Genomic DNA, 19,621 nt, shown 5'->3' with positions numbered 1-19,621 from the left:
GGAGCTCATCTCGAGGCGGACGAGCGTGGATTTGTCACTTTGGACTCTTGGTGGTCTTATTTTTGCTTTTGGCAGCGGATTCTGGACTGACAGCCATTATTAAACTTCTGGTTGTCTCAGCCGTGAAGCATCGCCTGTTCGTGCCAGTGCCAGCGCCCTCGCAGCGCACTTATTCCGTACTTGCGAAACCTTTAATTGCTTTTCTGCCAGCGGGCGATCCGGGGAAACGCCAAGCTCCTAGCTCTGCGACCCTCAACCAACAACCAAGACTTTGCGGCAGCGATCAGCATGCGCTCGGAGGTTAAGCGTCCACCCTGTCCTTGGATCCTGGGTCGACAGGACCGCTCTGTGCTCCACTGGTCGAATGCCGCAATTACGGTGGCGGATTGCTTCATTTTCTTTTTTATTTTGAAACCGTCTCACGCAAGCCCTTTCTGCGCTGACAGGTACGAGGCCGATGGCGTGGTATCTGATAATCACCGAGAAGAGACCGTTGGGGGGAGGGTGGCCTCACAATTTTGCCATTTGGTCGTTGAAAGCTTAACTGGCTTTTTGGGTGACATTGATGGCGAGGATGCTGCTGGATCTCAAGATTTTTCTGCCGCCCAGTGCTCCGTATCCTAGTGAGCTTCCCATATATTAGGACGGGATCGAGTGCTTCAGGGCTCCATCACAAGCGAACTGTGCCCAGCTAATCCCTACATCCGGACGCGACCTGGCCAGTGAGGGGAAGCTGGGATTATAGTCAACGGGGGAGAGAAATAAATATACCTATCGCCCTGTTCCCTAGCTCGGTCATTTCCTTTGCCAGAGCTTGCTTCCAGGATAGCTTTACCTGCCCAATTTCGATCTGAGAGCGCTTGTGTGTCTGGATCAACGCTCTCGTGGGCCCGATCAAGTTTTCTTTTCTTTTCTTTTTTTTTGGTTTCCATTGGCTCTCAGAATGATCGCAATTGAGAACTAGAGGGACCAGGTTCTTCGCGGCAGATTTCTTTCTTTCTTTTTACTATTATTTTTTTTCTTTCTTTTTACTATTATTTTTTATACCTCTGGTTGCGCTTCCGGGTCGCTGCTCTTTACCGAGCACCTCCGATTCCACTCCCTGCGACGCATCGTTCCGTACCTCCCAGAATTCCAAAGCAGCGTCATCGCAAAGGCCCTTGAACGAAGGAAGGATCTCCACCGGGATACGGGAAGGGGGGCAAAAAAAAGGTTCTGTTGAATGCGTACGGCTGTGAAGCAGTTTGAATATACATATATCGCCTAAGATGGCGGCTAGCGGCGACGCAATAAAACCCAACTGCCATTTCGATGAAAAATCCGATGATGTCGAAAAATCGCCCCCGCCGGATACCAGGCAGCTCGAAACTGAACACGGGCCCGTTGTAGCCGACAATCTCGCGCGCAAGTTGTCCGCGCGCCAGGTTCAAATGATTGCAATTGCAGGTACCATTGGCACGGGTTTGTTTTTGGGAACGGGAAAGACGCTGGCAACCGGTGGTCCGGCTTCAATGCTCATCTCCTACGCAATTGTGGGAGCGATTGTTTTTACCACGATGTTGGCCCTGGGAGAAATGGCGGCGTTTATGCCCATCGCCGGGTCTTTCTGCACTTATGCAGGGTGAGGCATCCTCCAATACTCATCTGAGAGCTCTGTGAAAAGTCTTCTGAATATATCCTAATGGCATCCTATGTAGGCGATTTGTTGATGATGGACTTGGATTCGCGATCACTTGGGTCTATTGGTTCAATGATGCGGTAGCAACTGCTGCGGATTTGGTTGCATTACAGTTGCTTTTGGCCTATTGGGACGAGAATTTCCCTGCATGGGCGTTTAGTTTAATCTTCCTCGTGGTGCTGATTGGACTGAATATTGTCAGTGTGAGAGTCTACGGTGAAGTACGTATCCGATATGTTAATCCTTTCAGGTTACATCGGATTAGAAACACTAATGTGCACGATAACAGATGGAATACTGGCTAAGTATCCTGAAAGTAGCCACGGTGATTGTAAGTTGCTGTGTTGAACTTGCCTTTGCTTGCACTGTTTTAAGCTAACGGTTTGATAGATCTTCATTATTCTCGGTATCGCAGTCAACTGCGGTGCGAATACGGATAGGGAGTATATTGGCGGAAGGTACTGGCATATTGGAGACGCTCCCTTCGTTGGTGGTATCGGTGGCTTTGCGTCTGTCTTCGTCACTGCTTCCTTCGCATAGTATGTATCCGTCATGGCCAGTGCTCTCTGAAACTAAGGCAATGCTAACACATTCCCAGTGGCGGGACTGAGTCCATCGCGATCACCGCCGGTGAAACTCGCAATCCAACCCGCAATCTTCCTCGCGTCATCCGTAACGTCTTCTGGCGCATTCTCATTTTCTACATCCTCGCAGTCCTTATCATCGGCCTTAATGTTCCCTACGACTATCCCGACCTCTCCACCAGCACCTCCACAACAAGTCCCTTCACTATCGTCTTCCACAAGGTTGGAAGTAGAGTTGCCGGAAGCTTTATCAATGCGGTCATTATGACTAGTGTTATCTCAGCGGGAAACCATGCGTTGTTCGCCGGCGCGAGATTAATGTATACCCTTGCCGTCGACCGTCATGCGCCGGCCTTTCTTGGCCGGTTAACTGGACGGAAGGTTCCGTGGGTAGCCGTGCTGGCAACCTCCGCAGTGAGTGGCCTGTGCTTCGGTGCCAGTTACATTGGCGCCGGCCAGTTGTGGACTTGGCTTCAAAAGTGAGTTTGTTCTCATTAATATCCATATTATTTTCTCGTTTCCCCGCGCAAACAAAGACAACAAAAAAAGAAAGAAAAAAGCAAGAAACAGAAGTCTCCAAGCAAAATATTCCCCACAAAATCGCTGCAACAAACAACGCCAAGCTAACTCTTTTACTTCCCCAGCATTGTTGGTGTCTCTAATCAGTTATCTTGGCTCTGCATCGGAATTGCCTCCCTGCGCTTCCGCCGTGCCGTCGACATCCAGGGACTCACCCACCTTCTCCCCTTCAAAAATTGGACCTATCCCTACGGGCCTGTCCTCGCCATCCTCCTCAACTCCGTCCTCATCCTTGTCCAGGGTTGGTCGTGCTTCTCTCCATACTTCAAAGCCGTAGATTTTGTCAGCTTTTACGTCCAATTACCCATCCTAGGCGGATTGTTCGTGCTATGGAAACTTTTGAAGAGAACAAAATGGGTGAGACTTGAAGAGATGGATCTGGTCACGGACCGATGGGATGGAGGACGATTTGGGCCCGGCACCGGTGCTGGTGCTGCGGCTGCAGCCAGGAGAGGAGAAGATTGGCGTGATGAGAGGACATGGAATGGCCCGCAGGGAGAGAAGTCGTTCTGGGAGTTGTCCTGGAAGAGTAAGATGAAGCATGCTGGCCAGTGGCTGTTCTTTTAACCTGGGAATTCTTGATGGTAATGCACAGTGTTCGGCATTTGGTGTGCTTTTTGTCTTTTACCCTATTGAAGATTCCCCGAATTGCTCCCTTGTCTTCGTTTCTGGTAGATGATATCAGGGTAATGCATCCCAGAAAATGTTGATTTTCCCTTTCAAAGTACGGAATACATATACCTAAAATTTCCCATCATCATTTTCGCTATCATATATAAAGCCTTTCTATGGTGGTTAAACTCCTGTCTGGTTGAAGCACCCCATCGTCCTCACCTTCGTCACCTAAAACACCTACCTACATTCCGCAGGACCCTTCCTGTATTTATGATCATTATTATTGAGCTCTCGAATTATCTGATGTTAAGATGACTCTCCTAGCGAAGTGGAGCTCACGGAGAAAGTTAACCATGAACATTGAAACCATGTCCAACAAAGACATGTTTAAATGAATAGGAACATGGATATGCAAAGAAACTCTAATGAAGCGCGCATTCAATACATAAGTTTCTTCAGATTCTTCCAAAACCAACTTATTATTATATTGACTGACAATTTCACTGTTCCATCAAACTTATCCATTCATAGCGACTAATGAAATAGTAACCCCCACGCAGATGACTTGTGGTATCTCAACTAGAAACTGATAAAGAAGATGTCTTTGCATCATTGTCAAAGGAAACAACAAAATATTAATTATTCACCATTTCCCCAAGCTCCATCTTCCTACGCTTCACTGGCTGGATGTCCACACTCGCACCTTCGCTCACCGTTGGGGAGTTCAATATATCCCGATGTCCTGACGTAATCATTGCCGAAGCGCTGAAACACCTTTGCCGTTGGAACGACGAATCGGGTTGCCGGATAGGAGGGAGGGAGTACGAAGATGATATAAGAGAATGTTCGTGGCTCCACCTCCGCTCAATCAATCCGGATTCATCCTGTGTCAAAGGCGAAATTGGGTTGCTAGCAGGGTCAATCACCCTATCTGCTACGCGCGGAAGCTCTGTCCTCGCCGACCAGGGGGATGAGGTGTTGCTTCCAGTTTGTTGACTATCAATGGAAAAATCAACCTTCAGTTTGGGAAGTGGCGGGGGTATCGGCGGCAGTCGGATTGGTGAATGTACTGGATGTGTCGTTGGCCCTGAAATACAGGAGAATGGCGGTGCAGCTGAGCCCTGTTTGTACTGGTGAGGTGAGCGGGGTGGTGGTAGCCGATCTCGAGAAAAAGGAGGACGATGCGCAAGATCGTTCAGGGACTGAGGTGGAACGGGCGGTGGAAGGCTTGGGCTAGGGATGGAACCGTGCCTGTCTGACCGCGATGGGTTTCCGCTCGACAAAGGTCGTTGCAATGGTACACTGCTTAGAGGAGACGACGGCGGTAATGTTGACGATGGGGAAGGCAGCATCGAGGGTCCCCATGACGATGTGTTCGCGGGAATTGGAGGACTTAATCTTAGCTTCTGGTCTCGTCCAGCTTCGACTGCAGGGGCAGAACGACATTCTGTGTTTGGACGAATTTTTCTCGAGGAAGGCATTCGCTGATGATGAGCCGGCTGTTGATGAGAAAGGCGTAGTGTTCCAGACTGGCCGAACGCTGACTCGTAAGTTCGTATAGGACCTTCCTCGGCCTTCAAAGGCGGTCGTCCCCTTCGTTTGTGTGTTACATCGACGCAAGACGACTATAAAGAACATTAGACCATTTGGTAAAAGAGACGACAGATATCTATGATAGCTGTCAAGGAAGCGATATTGATGAAATATGGCAGCAATTTACTCACCTCTTTGCCAGCTACTACACATCTTCGACAAGGCCGTGCAGAATCACAGCCTAGATGCTTGCGCTTGCAGTTTACACATGCGGAAGCTACATGTGCTTTAGCACGGCGAGTTGATCTCGGAGGTAACGCCGTCGTTCGAGGTGGAACTGGCGCTGCTGAACCCAGAGCAGGGAGTATGTGTGGCTGTTCAGCTGTTGCTGAGAGAGATATCATTGAACCGTTCGGCTGGCCGACTGTAGACTGCCGAGTCTCGCTAATAGAGCCGCTCGTACTGCGATCTTTCGGAGGATAACCTCCATATGTAGCGGGTTGCTCAGATACTTGTGAGCCATGCGGCGCAGGGGAATTCGAGCGCTTGCGCTTTTCTCCCTGAAACGAATGCAACTGGTCCTGAGGAGACGGAGAGCCGGACATAGGCGGAGAGGGATATGGAGCAGGACAGCTGTAGGCGCACGATTCCGGGCCGCTTCGATGTAATGAGAACCTTAAAGGATCAGAGCCAGATCCGTAGACCTGTCGGAAAGCCGTAAAGGGGAATGGCTCGACAGGGCGTAGAGACTGCATCAGGGTGGTTGTGTCCAGGCAGACTTCTAAAATCGAAAAGAGAGGGAGATGCTAAAAATCAGTACAAAAGGTAGGTGTGCGTCCGAACTTGAGTCGTCAAATAATATCCAGAGAGCAAGTCACTGAATCATGCCGGTCGTAAAATCAATCGTAAACAAGAAAATTTTCGAAGTATAGGATATTCAGCCACCGAATCCAAACCAGCCCGCCAGCCGTTTATATGGATATTTTCCGATGTGCGGTTGTGGTTTAAAGGCCCAACACAGCAGTTGTGATCCGAGCCACCTGTATCAATGAGAGCAGAGAACCCGCCGCGCTCGATAAGCGTTTGGCTGGACAAATTGCTGGGCCGTAGTTTGGACGAAGAGCCGAAACAAAGAATGGAAAAACAAGTCCGTCACAACGAACCCGGGTATGTCACTTTCCAAATTGAAAGAAAAGGAACTGCGGGTGGGTCAGAGGAAGGTCGTGCAAGTGCGGGCCGCGCGATGTGACAGGTTAATTCCCAAACAGTTCAATAGCCTACACGATTCTCTGCAGCTGGACTCCGACCGTTATCGAATAAAGTTGAAGATCACCCAACGACTCCAGTTCGACGATCGGCGCATCGGGTGACGGTATCCGTAAGAAGTACAGTGAGGCACAACAGATGCTTTGTGAGTATGTAGGTGCGTGTGTGTTTTTTTGGGGGGGGGGAAAGGAGGGTAGAACCCAAAATATGAATTGAGGGTAACTAGTCGCAGAGAGCGACGGAGAAAGAACTTCGACGAGGCAGGGTCAGCGAGATGAACAGGTGATGATTGAGGGGAGAACCATTCGCACGAGAAATAGGGACAGGAAATCAGTGAAATAAATAAATAAATAGACAACAGCGGGTACAGAGTCGTACTCGGCAGAGTAGTAACCGCAGTCTATATCGCCAGGGATGCGTTGAGTTACGAGAGGCCTGAAGGTTTGAGCGTTGCTACATAAACTTTGGTGCAATGAATCAAGCCAATTTATGATCATCTTCGTTCACAGTCTCATAGATAATACCTTAATATAATATTATCCCAGACGCGGGTGATGACTTGTCTCAATGTTGAAGATGGAGAAACGACCTAGGGCGAAGGTGCCAGGGGAGTTTCGAAATTCTGGAACAAGCATGCTGCTGTCCATCGGGAGCCCACTGTTGCGTTATGATCACATATCCAGTAGTGACCTACCGAGGTAGCAGAAATTATTGTTTGATTCAACAAAGGATGTTCTTGTGGTAAGTCAGGACGGAAGCGGCACATTTTCGCGTTGGAGCGCCACCGCCGACGGTGCTTGTCTCGACTCCAGAGATTTTCAGCCCTGCTAAGCATGGGGAAATCATCGTAAGGTGGATCACCGCTGTTTTCGAGAAACCATTCTCCGTACTCCGTACTGTTCGTGTTTGTTGAAATAACCAAGACAATAACGGGGGTAATATAGTAATAAAAGGGTCAAACTATTAATGTCACTGGTCCCCAGAATGTCGTATCTGGCCGCAAAGAGCATGGCCTGTGCAGCGGACAAGGGGCAGGAGTCGAAGATAAGTCCGTTTAAGCAGCAGTGCGCGCTGATTATTGGAGAGATGCCGTTAGACGGTTTTGGAGTGACGATTCGAGACTGGGGGTCAGGTTTGTACCGTTGTCACCAGGTGGTATTCCCTGATTTCGCATGTTTATCTTAATTGCGGAGTTCAAACAGGGTTGATCATTGTTCGTTAGTTGCCCTGATCTCCATCATGTCACGTCGATCATTTCAGGTACAACCCGTGGACCAATCACGGTGACCGGATCCAGTTTATCGTCGTGTCCATTATTCTTGACTTGTGTTTGAATAATTCGAAAGGACGGGCAAATTTGCAGGGACAGCCAATCGGACGTTTTTTCAGTTGCGGTGGAGAAGTGGGCTTGCACAGCGTTTTTATCCTCTGGGCAAACGGGCCCCCTGGGGTTTACTCCGTTTTCTCTGTGCTACGGCACTACTAAGTCAGTAGCCGCTGGCACACGAATTCCGAGCGGGTCAGCGATGGACTCCCGCAGAGCAAAGCAACAACAGCAAAAACAAACGGATGTGCCAAAAGAAGACGAGTGAGAGATAGAGGGTGAGTGGGCGAGTCAAGCAGAGAGATGACGAGCGACGTTGGGAGATTTTGACGAGCGGCGTCGAGCGAAACTTGTTTCCGCTTTGGGCAGCGTCTGACTAAGGAATTACGTGTGCGGGAGGTCGTGCACCCAGCAGCCTGGTGGCTCTCTGTGCCAACGACATCTCTACAGCTCGCAACGAGACTTTTGTGACTATGACTGTGGTGGTGGTGGTGGTGATGATGATGATGATGGAGGAGTACCTTGCGCTAAAGATTGCCCTCAATTGCGTCGTTTGGGGCTTTCCAATGGCGAAAAGCAGTCGTTAGAGGTGGATCGACGGGCCAAACCGTCAGGAAATCCAATCAGACACCTTGCAATCCGAGTAGAGTGGTAATACTGATAGCAGGGGTCTGCGAAAAGGCGCCCAGGGCTCGAGACCTGTACCTTGAATCACCGATTCACGGTAGTTTGGGCCGAGCGAAGGGAGAAAGACTGTGCTCTCCCCGCATTCCTGCGCAACAAGGGGCATTATTTCAACTGCTTGCTGCATATCAACCGGCATTGCGAGAAGGAACCTGCGTCTTGTCCCTTTTCGGCGTTGCCATAGCATGTGGACTCCTGGCGAACCTTGGTTTATCCTGGCCAGTTCCGCACGCCAGAAACAAAACTTGCACAGCAAAGAGGGCCCGGATCGGCGTGATTTTCTGGCATCTGGGGTGTAGCACATTCACCGGACGCTGCGAACTTCAAAGGAGAAGAAAAGTCAATTCTGCATAACTCGAGCACTTTGTTGCGTCCGAATCAGATAAAGGCACTACTTTGCATGATCCATGCAGGTTCACGTTTTGGTCCGCTCGGCAAGCCTAGAGACCAACACACTTTGACAAATGTTATTAAAGAAGAGTCAGAGGAAAAATTCTTGGGTAATCGAAATCGACTGGGCTTGTCACACTCGGTTTGCGATTCAACTCCACAGGTCAATTTTACCGCCTTGAATTCGAGGCTTGCTCACAAAGCATTTCTTATCGAGCTTCGCGGAATAGTTCTTCCATTGGCAGCGATATGAGCAGGTGGAGAGAGCAGGGCGGGAAGCCTGGCTGTTCATGGAGCTTCCCGCACTCACGGTCAATCTCCAGCCAATTGAACCTGATTACTTGAAAATGTCGAGCGTTTGATCCTCGAATAATATCTGACTTATTATGATTATTATTTCAACCAGGAGCTTCACAATTCTCCCAAACCCCGCATTCCGAAACGGCAATCGCTCCAATTGTACAGTACAAAGCATCTTCGTGAATGGACGGACGGAGAACGATTCGGACATACACACCACACAGTTTGCTCTGTCTTTTTGGACGTAACTTGGTCCCAGATACGAGGGTGCACTGACAGCCGTGCACCAAAATGACCGGTAGTTCAAGCAGGCAGCCCAGACTCGGAGACCCTCATCTGGAGGGCCGAACATGACCCTGTTTCACAACTGGCTTCCTAGGCATCAAAACATGTCTTGCAGGCATGCTTTCCAAGGATAAGGATCAATTTTGCTCGCCTCTCGCGTGTTGGAAAGGGTTACATGGAAACTTCTGCAAAGAGGTCTTGGGGGGGATTTCTTGCCGCCTTTCTTTCCCAGCCCAGCACGCCTTTAAAGTTTTGACTCCCTCGGAATGTTGCCATGAGGGTAAAGGCACGAGACCTAGGGCCGGCCCCCCCCCCCCAGATTGAAGTGGAGAAAAACAGGCCACCTAGCCAGATGATCGACACTAGCCATACTCTGTTTCAATCCAACCTAGCAGTAGGGACATCGAGTACCTTACTTCACGCATGATTCGGTCAGTTGTGGACGGCGGCGAGAGGCAAAATGTCGCTGAGGGTAGCATTGACCATCTGCAGAGTCAAGCGGATCTTAAGGGCAGGAACCTTGCCACCCTCCTTCAACCATGCTGAGCATGGCGAACAAGGCCTAACTGACGTGAATCAGCGGGGCTAATTGGCAGCAATATAATTTCCAAGTGGTGGATAGGGTAATAATAATACCAATAATGGCAGCGTTACTGGCGCTCCCGCCCACATTGATCACACAGATATCGAACAAGCGCCGAGGGCGAACCCACCATTCCCATTTCAAGTTCTTCAGACTGTCTGGAAGATCGGCGGATGTCCTCCTATCAGCATGAGTATTATTTTCCTGGAACGTTCTTAAGATGCTTCTAGGCTCCAAATAATGGCCATAAGCTCACCCTTAATGCAGGAGTATTATGCCTGACCAACTCGAAAAGGCAGGTAAATTGGCACTCAGTCTGCCTGATTCATGTTCTTGGTACTCCGTACTCTGTTGATTCCAAAGCAAGTCAAGACTCAAACCAGAATTTTCTGTAGTTGTCATACCCAATGGATGATGGTTTCGGCGCCTCCGGTGGGGATATGTCTTTTATGCAAAGACAGAGGAACGCTCTTCATACTGGGCCCTGGACGGACACTACATGAAAGGAGTTCCCTCCGGATTTGTTTCGGAAAAGTACTCCGTAGCTTCGTATGTCTGGGAGGGTTAAAAACAAAAAGAAAAGAAGAATACGTTGAATCGACACCGGCTGGATTCGAACCAGCGCTCCCGAAGGAACCAGATTTCTAGTCTGGCGCGTTAGACCGCTCCGCCACAGTGCCTTGGCTGGTGTTGGGGGGGGGCCTCTTGGCGTGAGAGAAAGGGAGCAGCCAATTACAACTTGGAGAGGGACAAACGTTCCGCTGAATAAACTCCGCCAAACCGTACAACACCCTGGCCGACGGCACATCCTGACTCTGGACGGAGTACGAAGTCGTCTCAGAGGGAATAACTACATATGCTCTGAACGCTATCCGGTTATGTAGATCGGACTCTCTAGTACGAATAATCGAGCATTGACCATCCCCTCCATCCACCTGCACTTCAGTACGGAGTACTCCGTATGGGGTACAGCATTCCCCAGAGAGATGACTTGCGCCTCTTGCAGGCCGCCGGGATATCCACCATTACTTCTTTCCCTTTTCCTCCTCTTCTTCTTCCTGTTGGTTGGAAAGGCCGAACCAGCCAAAAGGCGTTGAGGCGTTGCTCTTCTCACTTTGACCCTGCCGTGAAGTTGTACTAGCGTGGAAAAGAAGGGGGGGGGGGGGGGGGGGAAACAAAAATTCTATCGTACCGCGCTTCATCTTTCTCCAGGTCAAGCCCGGAGGAGCGCCAGCAACTGGCACGTTCTTCTCCGCTGCACGACCCCTAAATCCCTGTCTATGCACCGTTTAATGAGCACGGATGACTTGCATATACATCCATATGGTCAGGTCTCCATACATCGCAGGCCCGTAGATCCTTGTTCCATGTCCGCTAGTTATATGTGCTCCATGGTATTACCTATGTGGCTGAAAGTAAGAGGATTAATCTCCGCGCCAACCCTTCGCACTGCAGCATGCCCGCTGTTCCCACTTGCTTAAAAAGCTAAAACTAGCTCTTACATACAAGATATATGCGATGAACGTGCGGGTTGCAGCGTGGGGAATCAAAGCTGCGTGTGTGAGTTTGGTGTCTTCGGCTGTGAAGGGCTTTCCCGCCTCCATACGGGGAGCTTAATTGTTCCTCAGCTTTCCCTTTCCGGTACGGAGCATTGGGAGTTGCTGGCGAGGCGCATGCTGGGTTTAGGTTTACCTGTGCAGCATTGGCTGTTACATTGGATGCAGTGCCCACGGCATACATGCTGCACACGTGTGTTGCCTATCACTGATAACAGGAAAATGAAAACAGAAAAAAAAAATAAAATAAAAAAATAAAAAAATCCTCCGTATGCGGACGAACCGTTGAGCATTCCCCGCGATTTTCCATGCCTGACTGAATATCCCAAAGCTCACATGGGGAGTCCCTTGCTTTCGTGATCAGGGATCCTGCCTGGAATATGTGGGTTCGTGGCAATTGAAACTTGCTCATCACCGTCAAGCTCCAGGGTACAGCTCCTACGGCTGAATGCCACAAAGTTTGCGGGCATTAGACGGAGTACGAAGTCCGCCTATGAAAAAGCGAGACGGGAAACTTTAGCCTCTGCGAGGGTCCTTAAGAGTGGTATGCATAATAAAATTCCTCAACAAACTTGAGAGTTAGACGTTATATGCAGCTCTAAGGCAGCAACCTTTCGAAAATTTAGCAAACTCTCAGCGAGGAGATCCAAGATCAACCCCAAGGGCGGATCGCCGGTATGTGTTGCGAAACCAAGGACAACCAATCTCCTGTACCATCTCCATGCCTGCATTTGTGGGAAGCACTTCTCTGTGCAGGAAGAATGTTGACAATCGCAAGGGTTTTTTTGAAAAGAAACCTCGAACCCTGCTTATTCGGGGAATTCATCTCATTCAGATCCCCCCACAGAATTTTACTTTGAGGAGCGAGGACAAAACCGCGCTTCTGCGACAATCCAATTTGAACGGCCCAGTCTGGCTTGCAGAATGTTAACCACGGCAGGACAGGCTTTCTGGGGCTATCCTCGTGGGTTCCAAGAGCTCTTGCTCGGGACAAGGCGGGGGAAAAAAAAAAAAAAAAAAGGAAATGGAATCAATGTTCCGGAAAAATAAAAAATTAAAAAATTAAAAAAATTAAAAAATTCAAAGCGAAACAAAGCTTCCACGATCATCTCTCGCAGAGAATGGGGAAGAGTACCCTGCAGATTTGCGTATTCCCTCCAACAGGGCGCGTAATGTACGGTGCTATATTCAGTGGAAAAACATGCGTCGTCGTCAACCCAAGAAGAGCGCGCCAATGGCTAACGTAGTCCCGTTTGCAATCTATCAGCCTGCTGACCCAACTGGCCGGCGATTCCAACCGGTTTGGATTGCAAACTGGACTCTCGCCGCCGTGCACGAGCACGAACCGCCCCTGACAACTTTTTAGGGTATGGTTTTCTATCCGGGAAACGGGCGCCTTTGTTCGAGTTTGGATCCGACGAACCGATCTTTTAAAGAGGACTGAAGAATTGACTGGTGAATTGGATATTACTTAAAACTGCACTCTGATGTCATGGGGTATGAATACCTATATATCCCTACAGGAACACCCTTCCCCTCCTGTGTATGGAGGGGGTTAGAATTGCCTACACTCCCACGTGCTGTTTCCAGGCTGAACATGCGGTCTGCCAGTGCCCTTGTCTTGCGGAGCGCGGAGGGGTTTGGATAATCCTTTTTCCTTTTTTTTTTTTTTGTTTGGTCTGGAGAGATATTTTGGCGGAATACCGCTTGGCCGTGCATTTTGAGCGGAGTTGGAAGCGTGTCCACATGCATGTATAATACGGAGTTCATAACATCCATACGTCCACCAAAAGGTAGCAGACGCGGAAAGAAAATCGTATTCTACCGGAGATATTTTTCCCTTCGCCAGATATTGAGAATTGTGATACGAGCGGTTGTATCGAAAATCTCAACAAAGCCCGGGGTCTCATCGTATTAGGTAGTCGCTCCCAACCAAACTTCGTCGCTACAAGAGAGTTTATTCCCCCAGTGAATCCTGCATGTTGGTTTGCTTTCCCCAGAAATTGAAGAGGGGGAACTCCGTTGTCGGCATTGAAGTTGGAAATCAGACTGCGAGACTCCACGGCGGGGGAAGTTTAGCCTCATCACTTCTTGCATAATCGAGCAAACAAGAGAACCATGTGTATCCATGTCTTGGGTAGTGTATAAGTAGGTGATCTTCGCTGACATCACGCGGCAACAAAATTGCAGGGTCGGACCTGACATGGGGGACCGGAGTGTCCAGGGAGGAGAATAAATTATGTATATTTTGTCTTTATCCGTTTTTTTAATTGAAATGAGCCAGTTCCACAACTAATCAAAAAGGAACGTGATGCTCAAACTGGATCAGAGACATGAAAGTGAATGATGGGAGTCGATGAAACCACAGTGGGCCTTCTCCTGGCCCCAGAAATCGAAACAAAAAAGCAAAGTCCTCGTAAAGCTCCGGAAAAAGCAATGTTTCTTTCTCGATCACTAGGTACCGATCATCCGCCGCCTTCCCTGTGGAGGGCAGAGGCTCTAACGTTCGCCAAACGCCATCAACGCCACGGGCTCGTATGTCGGTAAGGCCCCTGGTCAAAGGATGGTATGGAGTAGCATCGGAGATACGCAGTGCGGAATACATTGAACAGATTTTGGAGTTAATTAACAGGCCAAGGAAGGGTCTGCATGTTTTCCGGGCAATGCAAGAATACTCCAGAAAACGTGCTGTCATAGTTATGGGTTCTCCGAATTTCTGTGCAGTCGTCGAGTCCTGTGCCGCACAGACAAAACAAATGCGATATTACGGTCAGACCGCTTCCTGGCCACAGGGATTGAGACCTTGACCGGAACAATTGAGGGGATATTCGAAAAGAAAATGATGTATATCAAAAGTTGCTCCCCAACATCGTCAACAACAGACGAGCTGCAACTCCAGGAGACCAACAAGGACCAACGACGAAGTCACATGGGCACTGTGCCAAGGATGACGGCGAACTGCGAACTCCGAAGGTGCCTGGTCGATCAGCCGAGGCTCGCTGGTTGGATTTGAGACATCGCCCATGCATCTTCCCAAAATGGTCGTGATGAAATCCTTCAGACTGCAAGATTTCGAGCTTGACCTCAACAAGGCAGACAAGAAAACTTACCCCACGGATCAGCCAAATGCTAACTGGTCTGGAGAAGGGAGACCCGCCTCTTGACGGTACGGATTCAGCATGATCCGCCAGGATCCGGCTCCTTCACCGCCCTTGTCCTATGTCTGGGCGCACTAGAGCTGCTGTGATAAGCTCTTCTTAGGGACAAAGCTTGCGGAAATTTTTAAAAGGAGGGAGCCTGGATAAGATAGTCATTATTCGCCAGGGGAGACATTATTTTTCTTCGTGGTCTTGGGCCTGGAGACGGCGTGTTCGAAGCTGGAACATTTGACAAGGTAAACCTGGGATGAGAGAGCAGCGATCAAAAGTCAAATCCTCGGATGGCAAGACTGAGATAAGTGCGAAGATATCGCCTCGACACTGTCCCTCCCCAAAGCAAAAATCATGAGAGTCAAAGAGGCAAAAAGGGTTACGCGACCGAACTTTGAAGGGGGGTGGAGAGCACATTCATAATGATAGTCCATGATAATATGCGATCAGCCACGCAGCTATCATTAATAGCTTCAATAATTTAGGCCATATCAGTTTGTAATTTAATACTGGCGATCACTTGGTCTCGATTCTCCATTGCAATCATTAACTATCTGATAAGCGAAGAGAGCTCTTGAAGGCGAGTGTCGATGGCATCAAAACACCCTCCTGTACTCGCGACCTTGGATGATTCAGCCTTGACCTGATATTTGGGTTTGAATGGTGATCTCTGACGCAAGGGAATATCAACGTATTATTGCATTTCTGTCTCTGGACCAAGCCCCAAAAGACTGTAGTCATGTAACTCCAAAAAATCAGACACAATCCAAGCCTCCTCAGTTCCATGGTCGAAGGGAGGATCATCTCGCCTTTCCCTTTTTCGAGGGCCGGGCATTCTTTTCTCTCCGTTTTTCCTTCAGCTTTCTTGCCTTCCTCACATCGTCCACGCTCCTGATCTCGCTCTTCACCTTCTTCGTTCCACCCTTTGATCCAAACTGCAACATTCCCGTCTCAGCCTGTCGCTTCTGCAGTTCCTGCTCCTTCTTTCTCTTCTTCTCATAATCACCTCTATACTTATCAGCTGCCTTGGGTGCTTGTTCTTTGTTATGTCTGAACTTTTGTCCCCTGGCGGGAACTGTAGAACCGAGGCCGGGATTCTCTGTCTCGCCTACACGAGGCATGCGTCCCAGCCGTTTAGATTTCTTCCACGCATCAAACCGACCGCTCCGGAAGCTTGCAGCGATCTTGGCGCCGCTCTCCCCTTTGACAAGAAGAGCCCCCTTGGAGCCATCCTCGTCATTTCGCCGTGAAACGTATTTCTTGTGACGTTTGTCCCATCGCATGATGGAACGAGGCTCTGCGAAACCGCGATTGGCCTCGTCGCGTGACAAATCCATTGTTGCGTCTCTGGAAGCTTCAACAAAGTTGCTGTTTGAACCGGAATGGACCCCGTAACCACGCTCTTCGGCGAAAGAATGAGCCGCTGGTGTATAGGACATAAAATATTCTGGATTTTGAAACGTGCCAGATGACTGCTTGTCACCGCTCCTCTTTTTGGACTTGGATTTATCCGATTGGTAAGAGAATGTGACTTCAAGTTCGGAATCGGATGCCATGGACATGTCGGCAACATCGTCTTGATCCATATCATCCCCAAGACCGTTATCTTTGTCATCCCCCAATGTAGTTGCCAGGGCAGACGCTGGAACTTCTGCATCAGTCGTTGGCTGGTTAGCACCTTGCTTCTTTGCCCTCTTATTCTCCATCGTCGAGCGAATCTTTCGCATCATATCAAGAGCCTCATCATCTCCAGCTTTTCCACCGCGCCGACCGCTAATCTCAAAGATTGTCTCCTGCGGTTTATAGCCCCCTATACGCGCCAACATTTGCTCCCTCTCAACCTCCATTTGACTCGCTTCGTCATTAAACAGCGGGTGTAGCATAGTCCATCCATCCGAAGCGACAACGTCCTTGGCTCGTTTTGCACTTTCTGCAGATGCCGAATTTCGTGTTCTTATATAGAGCTTTTCTCCCTTCATCACAACTTCACGCTGGTTTTGAATGTCAATATCTTCATCCAACAATTTGGAAACCCATTCGCAATTTCGTGCTATGGACTCCCTAGCCATTCCTCCAACGACAACATCCTCCGCAAAATTCGCACTCTCTTGCTGGCCCCTTCCCATAACAAGTCGCCGACCAAGGAAGAGTTGTAGATCAAGCAGGTAAGGCGCGTCAGCATCTCGAACCAAGCTATAGCTCCAGCCTTTACGGCCTGCTCGAGCAGTTCGTCCAACACGATGAACAAAAATTTTGGCCTGAGAAGGAAAGTCATAATTGATAACATTTTCCAGGATGGGGATATCAATTCCACGCGCGGCGACATCGGTGACAACCAAGATATTTGAAATGCCGGTTCGGAAGTTGCTCACTTGAATCTTACGAGCCGTTTGATCGAGAGAGCCATAAGCATATGAAACTGCGAAACCCGACTCTCGAAGCAGGGAGGCTACGTAGTCGACGTGGTGTTTCGTTGCCACAAAAATAATTGTGGAGTGCTCTGTCGGCGACTCTTGTGGGTTGGGGTTATTTTGCTCTGATCGTTTACGTTTCTTTGAAGATTTCCCGGAGATCGCTAGTTCCTTCGCGCGCTTTCCCGCCTCTGTTTCACCAGTAGGAACTTTGATAACATCGTGCAGGATGTGGAGAAGGGCTCCTTCTTTCTCAGCGGATTTCACGGTAAAGAAAACGCTCTGAAGGTCCGGAGATATTTTGCTTTCTGTATCCAAGCGTACGAGAGTGGGTTCCTGCAGACCAGCTCGTGCGAATTCAACCAGGGACTTCGGGAGTGTGGCGGAAAATAGAAGCGTCTGGCGAGACTGTGGGAGACCATGAAGAATTTCGGTAAGCTGAGCTGCGAAACCCATCTCAAAGAGTCTGTCGGCTTCATCAAATACGACGTATTTGATACTCGAGAGGTCCAGGTTCATTTCGACCTTAAGATGGAGGAAGCGACCTGGTGTAGCGATGATGATGTCCGGGTTTCCCGCCATGTATCCGAACTGCTCCTCCAAGCTATCACCGCCAACCAGGAGCACACATTTTAGATCCGTCCCTCGTCCCAACTCTTTCACCACTTTCAGCGTCTGTAACGCCAGTTCTCTTGAGGGAGACAGGATCAAACCTCTCGATCCAACCTTCGTACTGTGGCTCTTTAACTTCTCAATCATGGGGATCACAAATGCAGCAGTTTTCCCTGAACCTGTACGCGCCATACCCACAACGTCCTGATCGTCCAAAACCAGAGGAATGGTCTTTCGCTGGATCGGTGTCGGAACCGAAAATCCCTTGCGGGTGATAGCCTTGAGTAGGTTGGCATTGAGGCCCATGGCTTGAAACCCACCACCCTTCTTTACCGTCCGACCCTTTAGGTTGGATGCTTTTCGGTTCATCGACGCCTGGTGGGCGGCGATAAAAGCGGCGTCGTCATCGGAGACTCCATCGTCTCCATCGCCGTTGTCGTCGGCCATAACATCGAGGTTCAGCGAAGTCGGTGCCTTTCGCTTTCGGGGCCGGGTATCAATGTCAGAATCAGCTTCATCTTGGAAAAGACTTTTTGCTATGTCAAATTCATTCTCCGACATGGCCGGAGAAACTGCGCGGTGCAGCATCTTCGTCTGGACTCAAATGGAGTTCGGAGCTTCGTCCCGGTGAAGTGCAGTGCTGCGGCCACCGGCGGGTTTGAGTTCGAAATTGATAAATCTGCCGTCAGACCATACTCCAGCCAAAAAACCGATCTCCCTCGACGCTGTTTCGCCCCAAGCAAGCTCACGCTGTGTCCCACGTCTCTCGTCTTTCACTTTTGCGATTGTCGAAAAATGAAGCCGGATCAACCATTTGCCGAAATCCCGCCGTGCTTATGTAATAAATAGGCTTTGACGCGCCGAAAAACACGTCGAGACGCGGGGCTGCCAAAGGCCGCAGGACGCGAGGGAGTGTCTTTGGAGCTATTTCGTCGTCGGTTCCTCTAGGATAAGCTAGGCCTGGTGGGCACAGATCAGATTTATCACAATGGGTATGTTGGGCTCCCGTTGCAGACAGACTCAGTAGGGCTTACGTGCTTACAGAGTACGGATACGGCGACCAGTTCCCCTCTGGCTCGTATGGCCAAGGTGGTGGTGGTGGTGGTGGTGGTGGTGGTGAAGGAGGATTTATGAGTGAGGTGGGAGCTAGTCAAAGCGGAAAGGTATGCAGAGAATCGTTCGCAGGCCCTCTCTTTTGTGACTATGAGCTAGGGACTAACTTCAATTCCATTCCAGACATACAACAAGAGTTCGCTTCGACCGGTCACAATCAAGCAACTAAATGATGCGACGCAAGCCTATTCGGACGCAGATTTTAAAATCGACGATACTGAAGTCGCCCAGGTCTCATTTGTAGGCCAGATCCGCAACATATCCCAGTTATCAACATTCATAACATACAAACTGGACGACGGAACGGGGGAAATCGAAGTGAAAAAATGGCTGGACAACGAAGAGCGACATGAGGGTGATGCTATGGACACAAGCGACCCTACAACAGGCCGTACGGGGAAAAAGGAACTCGTGGTGAACGGGTACGCAAAAGTATGGGGAAAACTGGGCTCGTTCAGCAACAATCGTCGTTCAGTTACTGCACATGTAATTCGGCCGCTGACGAATATGGATGAATACCACTGCCACTTCCTTGAAGCTACAGCGATACATCTCTACTTTAAACATGGCCCGCCACCAAGTAAAGACTCAGCCGACGCTTCAAAGGCCCAGACCTCTGACTCCGGAGGGGCGATGCGCTCAGATAACAGTATGGCCGCGGGCGAGAGGACTCTTCCGCCAATGTCTCCCATGGCTAGGAAATTGTTCAACACCTTGAATAACACCCCACAGAGCAGAGAGGGGCTGCATCTACAGCACCTGGCGTCTCTCATGCAGGCACCGGTCGATAATGTGGAAAAGGCTGCGCGGGAGCTGAACGACTTGAGTTTGATCTATCCGACTGTGGATGATTATACTTGGACGATAATGGATTTTAAGGTCGATATGCAGTAATTAATACAAAATATATTTTGAACAAGACATTGGAAAAAAATTTTTATCCTTCATTGTCATTAGCC

General features: G+C 49.5%; 5 protein-coding genes and 1 non-coding gene across 6 annotated transcripts; 3 read left to right on the top strand and 3 right to left on the bottom strand.

Moving 5' to 3' along the window:
* Nucleotides 1-453: 453 nt before the first annotated feature.
* On the top strand, nucleotides 454-3,574 carry D8B26_005097 (uncharacterized protein). Its single transcript, XM_003066669.2, has 6 exons — nucleotides 454-1,621; nucleotides 1,698-1,899; nucleotides 1,968-2,009; nucleotides 2,069-2,217; nucleotides 2,277-2,741; nucleotides 2,907-3,574. The coding sequence occupies exons 1-6, from the start codon at nucleotides 1,269-1,271 to the stop codon at nucleotides 3,406-3,408; spliced, it is 1,713 nt and encodes a 570-aa protein (XP_003066715.1). The 5' UTR covers nucleotides 454-1,268; the 3' UTR covers nucleotides 3,409-3,574.
* Nucleotides 3,575-4,091: 517 nt separating this feature from the next.
* On the bottom strand, nucleotides 4,092-5,594 carry D8B26_005096 (uncharacterized protein; the record flags this gene model as incomplete). The annotated part of the gene is made up of 2 exons (XM_003066670.2): nucleotides 4,092-5,081; nucleotides 5,181-5,594. The coding sequence occupies 2 exons, from the start codon at nucleotides 5,592-5,594 to the stop codon at nucleotides 4,092-4,094; spliced, it is 1,404 nt and encodes a 467-aa protein (XP_003066716.2).
* Nucleotides 5,595-7,239: 1,645 nt separating this feature from the next.
* D8B26_005095 (uncharacterized protein) lies at nucleotides 7,240-7,847 on the top strand (the record flags this gene model as incomplete). The annotated part of the gene is made up of 2 exons (XM_066124716.1): nucleotides 7,240-7,410; nucleotides 7,602-7,847. The coding sequence occupies 2 exons, from the start codon at nucleotides 7,240-7,242 to the stop codon at nucleotides 7,845-7,847; spliced, it is 417 nt and encodes a 138-aa protein (XP_065980797.1).
* Nucleotides 7,848-10,419: 2,572 nt separating this feature from the next.
* D8B26_005094 lies at nucleotides 10,420-10,501 on the bottom strand. The gene has a single exon. It is a non-coding gene; the product is annotated as a tRNA-Ser (tRNA).
* A 4,677-nt stretch (nucleotides 10,502-15,178) lies between these two features.
* On the bottom strand, nucleotides 15,179-18,209 carry DBP10 (ATP-dependent RNA helicase dbp10). The gene has a single exon (XM_003066671.2). The coding sequence runs from the start codon at nucleotides 18,135-18,137 to the stop codon at nucleotides 15,327-15,329; it is 2,811 nt and encodes a 936-aa protein (XP_003066717.2). The 5' UTR covers nucleotides 18,138-18,209; the 3' UTR covers nucleotides 15,179-15,326.
* A 230-nt stretch (nucleotides 18,210-18,439) lies between these two features.
* RFA2 (replication factor A protein 2) lies at nucleotides 18,440-19,579 on the top strand. Its single transcript, XM_003066672.2, has 3 exons — nucleotides 18,440-18,541; nucleotides 18,594-18,712; nucleotides 18,786-19,579. Exons 1-3 carry the CDS (start codon nucleotides 18,538-18,540, stop codon nucleotides 19,554-19,556), a joined length of 894 nt encoding a protein of 297 aa, XP_003066718.2. The 5' UTR covers nucleotides 18,440-18,537; the 3' UTR covers nucleotides 19,557-19,579.
* Nucleotides 19,580-19,621: the final 42 nt, after the last annotated feature.

Source organism: Coccidioides posadasii, chromosome 3 (assembly GCF_018416015.2).
Source record: "Coccidioides posadasii str. Silveira chromosome 3, complete sequence".
Taxonomy (NCBI): Eukaryota; Fungi; Ascomycota; class Eurotiomycetes; order Onygenales; family Onygenaceae; genus Coccidioides; species Coccidioides posadasii.
This window is presented reverse-complemented; position numbering and strand designations above follow the sequence as displayed.

Bases quoted from the DNA above. Each gene is read 5' to 3' on its own strand.
- D8B26_005097 (XM_003066669.2), top strand. From the start codon at position 1,269: ATGGCGGCTAGCGGCGACGCAATAAAACCCAACTGCCATTTCGATGAA. The intron at 2,010-2,068 runs GTAAGTTGCTGT...ACGGTTTGATAG, and splicing joins TGAAAGTAGCCACGGTGATT to ATCTTCATTATTCTCGGTAT. The intron at 2,742-2,906 runs GTGAGTTTGTTC...TTACTTCCCCAG, and splicing joins TTGTGGACTTGGCTTCAAAA to CATTGTTGGTGTCTCTAATC.
- DBP10 (XM_003066671.2), bottom strand. From the start codon at position 18,137: ATGCTGCACCGCGCAGTTTCTCCGGCCATGTCGGAGAATGAATTTGAC.
- RFA2 (XM_003066672.2), top strand. The intron at 18,713-18,785 runs GTATGCAGAGAA...ATTCCATTCCAG, and splicing joins GAGCTAGTCAAAGCGGAAAG to ACATACAACAAGAGTTCGCT.